Raw genomic sequence first — 7,360 nt, forward strand, 5'->3', positions numbered from 1 at the left:
GAAGCAGGAAATGTATTGGTGGATTCATGGATCAAACCTGTTGTGAATGTTGCTGTTAAGCTTCTTGTTAGAGAACAGCAGCTGGTGCAGAAAGTACTGAGACACTGAACAGTTGGACATGTGCATTCAAAGGTTTAGAGAAGGTCACATTAAGTTCACCTGGAAAGGTTAGAATGCATTTTAGGTTCATCCTGACATTTCACCTGAAAACTGAATATCCCTAACTTTTAGTGAGCAGTGTATGTATATATATATATATATACATATACATAAATAAAAAAATATATATATCATGTATAACGGAGACTGAAAAGTTAATTTAGGATCTGACAGCTGACTCTCTTCTCTTCTCTTCTCTTCTGGAGTATTTTATTTCCTTTTGTTTACTCTGAGCAAAAGTGACTCAGACTTCACCATAATCTGTAGTGACTGAGGGACACTTTACAGTCACGTGATTCCTACCTGACAGCAGGAAGTAACCCTCTGCTCCATTTCCTGATCCCAGAGTGTCAGACCACTTTAGGGGGAGGCATGATGACCGTTTCTATACATTAAAGGTGATATTAATTTGAGTTTGATTAATCTTCATGGATCTCTGTATTATAAAATGCCATTTGATTAATTTAATATCTTAGTATCTAATGTAAGTAAACATCTGTAGTGTCTTTAAACACATCAGTTACAAAGAACACCGATGGCAGAGGCTCCACCTCCTGGGAAATGTAGTTTTAGTGCTAAATGTGGCACTGTGGCATACAAATGAGGAGCCATATTTGCAATAAATTACTAAAATACAGGGTCATAATTGGCACAGGAGAAAACAAAATACATCTGGTGTTGGAATATATTTTTTTGAATTAATTTCATACATAAAATGTGAAAAGAGTTTATAAAATACTATGTTTTGTAATGAATTAAACTACCAAACAGTATATATACAAGTGCAGCTATGTCGATTTGTTCATTTGACAGAAAACTTTAAAAAGCTGTTTTGATTAAGTCATTTTTCATGCACACTTCATGGTTCCAGCTTCTAAAATGTGAGGATTTGCTGCTTTTCCTCTGTGTTTGATCATTTTGATGTATTTTAGATAATGTGGATGTTGGACTATCCAACACAAAATAGTTTAAAAAATGAGCTCAACCAACTCCAACAGTGAAATCCTGCTTTTATACCAACACATGAGTAATAATAAAATAAGAAATGTGCTTTAGATGAGTTGTTCTGGCTCAGAGGAGAAAATGGTCAATGTTTTTTTCTCCAGAGTGACTCATCTTTTCATCAATAGAGCATCAGGTCCGGGTTAGGCCACGCCCCCTGGCTCTTACCTGTTGAACGGTGTTAAAAAAAAGCGCCCATCTGGACAAACAGTGGAGTCAACATGAGTCTGCCGGACTACAAATCATCTGGAAAACAGTCTTCACCCGCAGTTCCAGTAAGAATAACACCTTTACTATCAGAGTTTGGCTGTTCAGTGAGAGTTAAACTGAACTCCCCACCTGTTGGGTCACCGAGCAGGTGGATGGAGGCGCAGACAGGTTAGACAGCACTGAGGATAAGAAACTTTCCCATTTGTTTTCTCTCCTTTGAGCAGTTTTAGGTCAAACAGGATTAGTTAAAGCGGTTCTACCAGCCGATCTGTCCAACTTCCAGGGAGTTCCCCAGGTAATGTTGGACACAAGTCTGTCCCCATGTCGGGAGATTATTAACTCTATTAACTCCTTAACTGAAGGGAAATGTACTTTTAAGTTAATGTGACTTCCATTAATGAGCAGCTAAAACTAGTACAGTTGATTCTGAATGGAGCAGAAGCATTAAGTAAATACTGTTCTGGGCAAATGGACTCAGTTACGTTTCACTGCTGCATAAAACTCACTGATTTTAAGGTAAATCGAGTTCAGATTGAGCAGTTTGTGAGTAGAAAGGAGGTTATAAAGTGTGGCTATGAGGCTGCACAGGCTTGATTTAAATTAAAGTGTTTAATTAGTGAGTATTTATCTGCATATTCTGATCAGATGGATTAAAAACCTTCAGTGCCAATAGAGAAACTACAGTAAAAGAGTGTTCACAGGTGACTGGTTTCTATCACTCAGCCTTCACTGTTTATTTTGGAGTTCCACCTTTTTACAGAGAGGGTTTAAAGTTTTATTTTTGGAGCCATGAGTTTATTAATGAATGACTGAGTGCTGTGAGTCTGCCACTGACTGTCTGACAGACAGGGGAGGCCTGAGGTCTTATCATCCTGAGCAAATCAATGCATCAGTGACTCACGCTGACGCCCTTTCTGTAGCCACTTAGAGCGCCGTGTGTGTGTGTGTGTGTGTGTGTGTGTGTGTGTGTGTGTGTTTCTCACTTAAAGTCTAATCAGCAACTGTTCATATAACAAACTACACTTCTGATTATTTGGCTGTAATATTACACGTTTCCATTCATACATTCATTGTATGTATTTGATTTAATAATTTATCTAAATTATTAGATAGATTTATAGATTTCTGAGGCCGATATTAGTAGTTGAGATTAAAAGTGTATCAGTTGATTTTTGTTTTCATCAATACATAACATTTTTGATAGTGATCCTTTACATTTAATGATTAAAACACAGCGTCCAAGATGTTTCCAGAAAACTGTCAGTGCTCTCTGGGGGACAAACTATTTTAACAGTGACTCTTAAAATATCTTAAGCGTTTCAATTAGCCAAGAAGCTCTGAGCCTGCTGGACCATTTTCACAATTGATTAATCATTTCATGAAGTCATCACTGAATTGTCTGGTCCAGACTTCCCAAATCAAATATGGATATTTGCTGGTTTTCTTATTCTTCAGTGGCGTTAAGTTAAATATCTTTAGAGTTTTGGACTGTTGGTAAAACAAAAAAAGACATTTTGAAGACGTTAATTTGAGATTTGTAAAACAGTGATGGACATTTCTTACTATTAAACAACACATCAAGAAGATAATTACCAGATTAAACCATAATGAAAATACTCATTAGTTGATCACCATATGTGCTTTATATTACATTTGCAGCACATTTGCTCCTCAGGTGCATTAAGTTATTTATTCTGATTCATTTTACTTTATTATTAATGATATTATTATTCTTATTGTTTGCCAATGTGTTTATTTCACATTATTTAAGTAATGTTTTTTATTTTTCTGTTTTGTCGTGCACCACTGGAGGTGTTTGCATATCTTGGTTCTTGAAATTGCACAGTTGATGGAGCATCTGTCAATAAAACAAGTCTTTAAAAAAAAGACTATGATCGTTAGTTGCAGCCTAAAATGTCAAGACGAGCTCCATTTAGACATTCAACAAAGGGAGACAGCTGTTTCATAAATAAAGGAATATCTTATCTTATCTTAAGTTGAAATAAACGCCTCGTCTCTCCCCTCAGCAGTCTCCTGTTGTGCAGTTAAATGTCGGGGGTCACATGTTCACCACGTCTTTGAGCTCGCTCCGGAAACACCCGGAGTCCAAGCTGGCCGAGCTGTTCAGCAGTCTGCCCAAACTACGCACCGACGCTCAGGGACGCCACTTCATCGACCGCGATGGGTCGCACTTCGGAGCCATCCTGGAGTTCCTGAGATCAGACAGGCTGCCCACAGAGAACATCCCAGAGGTAGTAATCAACCTCATAGAGCCGAGAAATCACAAAGGAGCTCTCACTCCTAGTTTACTGGTGTATAAGGATGGATGTGTTTCTGCAGGTCTACAGGGAGGCGCTGCACTACAACATCAAACCGCTGGTCAAACGTTTGGAGGAAACTCCTCAGCTGTTTGGAGAGCTGGTGGGAAGGCAGCAGTTTCTCTCCAGAGTCCCACACTACAAAGAAAACATCGAGGTCAGCTGTCTTCAGTGCTTTGGTGCTCAGCTCCCATCAAGTGTCTCTGCTCTCGTTAACAGGAGCCACGGTGTCCAGCACCACGACATCTTTGTCCTTTTTTGTGCTGATGTAGTTTGGGTTTCCACCAGTGGCACTCTGATTTGTACTGAGAGGACAAAGAAGCTCTTCTGTTGATTCCCTTTAAATCTTATAAACATAGATGGATTGCTTTTTTCAGGAGAAGTGTAAAAGGAGAACTCCAGCTTCAGTGGCTGTAATGTAATTCTTTTGGGTAACTAACTTCATCCGATCAATGTACGTCCACTAAAGGTGTTTGTTTTCTCACTGACAGGCTCAGACTGTCATTCAAAGTGTCTGACAACATTATAGGGAAAGGATTCCTACAGAGAGAGCTGTTAAATCACCTCCAGCCTCCATTGACAAAAACATTGACATTGTAATTTCACTTTGTCTTTGTCAGAAGAACTATCTGAGCCTGTCAGTGGCAGAAACAGCCACTTTTAGTGAACCTACTTTGATCTGTTGGGTGCCTCGATTTCAGAAATGCTTGTACCTACCAGCCAAAAAAATAGAGCCCAGGTTTAAAAACAGTGAAGTTCTCCTAAAAAGACACTTTAAATATCAAATTTACAGAAAAAAATGAGGATTAAAGACAAAATGTAATCATAAAAAAAACAAAATCCTATGATAAAATTATCCACACAGCTTCACAGCGTCTGAAAAGTGGGAGAATAGACTAAACTCGCTTTGGAGACATTTTTCTTCAGTCCACATAGATCATTTGTCCTCCAGGTGCTGATTCGTATTGCTAGAGCCGAGGCCATCGCCGCCCGCCACTCCACCATCATGATCTGTGTACTGCGGACGGAGGAGGATTTGAGTTTCTATGACAGCGCCATCAACAGCCTGGAGGCGGTTAAGGAGTCGGTGGTGACGTTCGGACCCTGGAAGGCCGTCCCGCTGGTGAAAGACCTGCTGGACTGTGTGAAGATGGACATCGAGAGTCAGGGCTACAGGGTGAGCATCCAGCCCCACATCATGGAGAAGAGCTTCCTGTCCAGGAGCTACGACTTCTTCTACAAACTCACCTTCAGCTGGTGGTGATGAGAAGGACAAACTGTACATGCTGTTTCTAAAGAATGGCACATAGAAGTTTGATAAATTGCATTTAAAAAAAAAAAAAAAAAAGAGGGGAGGCTTGATTATGAACATTTTAGACACAAGGGGTCAGTACAGCATCCTTTGTACAATGAATTTCAAAGGCATCACAGGTTAAGTTAACGTGATCCAAAAGGGTTCACTGAAGTATTTATATATTCTTACTTTCTTACAGCAAAGCCGTTTATCCTGTTATTCATTTTAAGGTGCTTATAAATACACATATTGTTTTATATCCTGTGAAAGCTGCTGCTACTTTTTAATAACTAACCACCTAGTTACACTTTTCTTCCATCACAAAAGTTACAAATATGTAGTTTATGTGCAGGTGAGAATGGACATGTTAACAACATGTCGCCTGGACAATATTATGATCAGCAGCGCTGCAACAAAGGAAGCTTATATGAAGGGGATCATGCTGATGATGTGTTGACTTCAAGCCTACAGGCATCTTTAAGGCTAAAGTTTGGTGTGTGAGATTAGATGACATTGTGCAGGTGTTCATACACACACACAGTTCTATATTATGTAATGTACCAGAGGAAAGTCAGCGTAGGAAAATGTTGCATTGTATTGGCGACATTGGGCGATCCATGACCCAGATTAAAGGAAACAAAAGGTGCTTGAGCTAAAGAGGCATAAAACGGCGCTGTGACCTCAGTGTTCACTGCAGAGCAGGGCAGGGTGTCAGCAGACGTACTTTAATGTTGGAGAGCTTCCTGTGTGATCAGCTCCACCACTCTGGTCTAGACAGAAACATTTCTCACCAACTAGACTGTGATGATGTTATGTCCAGACTTTCATGCTCCCCAGAGGATGAATCCTTCTGACTTGTGACGATCACCTTGAGTTTGACTCTTCTCAGCTGTGCTTTGTTTAATCCTGCTTTAAACTAAGATGTTTAAAAAATCAGCATGCTAACATGATCATTGTGAGCACGGCCGTTGACTTCTTTGTACTTGGTCCATCTGGAAATCTGTGTTTTTCATTCCAACAGAGCTGTGTGGTGAAATACAATAAAACGACATGAAGAACATGGTTAGAAAGATGTTATTGCCCCAAAACAAACAGGCCGAAATCAGGCCCTCTCTTCCTTCTTTCACAGAAATGACACGTGTGGACACATGTTTGGCCACATGCAAACTTCCCCTTAAAGCCACCAAATAGAGAAGAATTGCACACTTGTATTTCACACCTTGGATAGATTGTAAAAAAAGTGACACTTCTAGGTGACAATAAACAGGTGGATAGTTTCCATTTCTCTCAGCATCCTCAGCAGGCTCTGAGTTTTCATGAATGTCTTTCACTTTCTGTATCAGCAGTAGTAGCACTAGTGGGTCTTACAATTATGCTGTTTTGAAATGTTTTTGGCATCTTTATGTCATGTAACACCAGATGAAAGGAGAGAGATGGGGAATGATGCCATAGCTGACAGTCCACTGATTAGAGCATCGAGTTTTACCCATTTTATACATTTATCTAAACTGCAAATAACAAGCTTCCTCTTCCGCCAGCAGAATCAAATTACTTCAATTTGTTTGCAGTTCCAACTATCTAAATAGTTTTATAGAAATTAGTGTCAGTATCTTGGGTTGGTGGTTGTGGAATTTCTTTTAGAGCAGAGTAGAAGACAAACTTTACACATCACAAGGAATCATTAGATGAATAAAAATGTCATACTTTCCTTTCAAAGGACAAAAATAATAGACAAATAATCTGCATTTCCTTTTCAAATATGAATTTAAGTTGGCAGCTTTTGTAATACTATGTAAAACAATGCAGAAGCAGAGCGTTGCTATTCAGTTGTGCTGGATGTAACAGTGGTTTGACAATATAATCTTAGCTCAAGGTCCACTTACTTGCTTATTTCAGAGCTTTCACCTGCATTTAATGACGATAACCGTCTGCCTTTACTGCCACGAGATGCCGTTGAAAGCTCTGGAGAAAGTTGGTAAGTTGAGCTTCAATTATTTTACCAAACTACTGTTTCCAAGGACGAGAAGGAAGTTTCACGCATGAAGTTCCAATGGTGTATTGATGATTAGATAATCTACTATTGAATGTAATATTTGTCAGTTGAACAGCAGGTTTAATGCTGCATCAGTGTGTGTGTGTGTGTGTGTAAGTCCTCCACTGAGCGACACACGCTGTATGCTGTACTCCAGCAGAACGCACTTGGTCATGTCTAATTGCATAATAATGAATTTTAATATGATGTTTGATAATAACAGAACAGATGTAAGCTGATGTATGCGCCCTGTTCAGTTCAGGGTAAGACAGGAAATGCAGAAGTGTTGAGAAAAGAAAGAGCGGCAGCTGCACAGAGACAAACAGAGCTGCTTCAGAGGTGGAA

General features: G+C 39.4%; 1 protein-coding gene across 2 annotated transcripts; it reads left to right on the plus strand.

The window, feature by feature from the left end:
* Positions 1 to 1,367: 1,367 nt before the first annotated feature.
* kctd14 (potassium channel tetramerization domain containing 14) lies at positions 1,368 to 5,029 on the plus strand. Of its 2 annotated transcripts, none has more exons than XM_070829825.1 (4): positions 1,368 to 1,436; positions 3,402 to 3,623; positions 3,712 to 3,846; positions 4,642 to 5,029. In XM_070829825.1, the coding sequence occupies exons 1-4, from the start codon at positions 1,383 to 1,385 to the stop codon at positions 4,951 to 4,953; spliced, it is 723 nt and encodes a 240-aa protein (XP_070685926.1). In that variant the 5' UTR covers positions 1,368 to 1,382; the 3' UTR covers positions 4,954 to 5,029. The 2 variants fall into 2 exon arrangements, with proteins under 2 accessions (XP_070685926.1, XP_070685925.1); XM_070829824.1 differs by having other exon boundaries at positions 1,378 to 1,436; positions 3,399 to 3,623.
* The last annotated feature ends 2,331 nt before the right edge of the window (positions 5,030 to 7,360 follow it).

The sequence above is a fragment of the Pempheris klunzingeri genome, chromosome 4, assembly GCF_042242105.1.
Source record: "Pempheris klunzingeri isolate RE-2024b chromosome 4, fPemKlu1.hap1, whole genome shotgun sequence".
Taxonomy (NCBI): domain Eukaryota; kingdom Metazoa; phylum Chordata; class Actinopteri; order Acropomatiformes; family Pempheridae; genus Pempheris; species Pempheris klunzingeri.

Bases quoted from the DNA above. Each gene is read 5' to 3' on its own strand.
- kctd14 (XM_070829824.1), top strand. From the start codon at position 1,383: ATGAGTCTGCCGGACTACAAATCATCTGGAAAACAGTCTTCACCCGCA. The intron at 1,437-3,398 runs GTAAGAATAACA...CTCTCCCCTCAG, and splicing joins AGTCTTCACCCGCAGTTCCA to CAGTCTCCTGTTGTGCAGTT. The intron at 3,624-3,711 runs GTAGTAATCAAC...GTGTTTCTGCAG, and splicing joins CCACAGAGAACATCCCAGAG to GTCTACAGGGAGGCGCTGCA.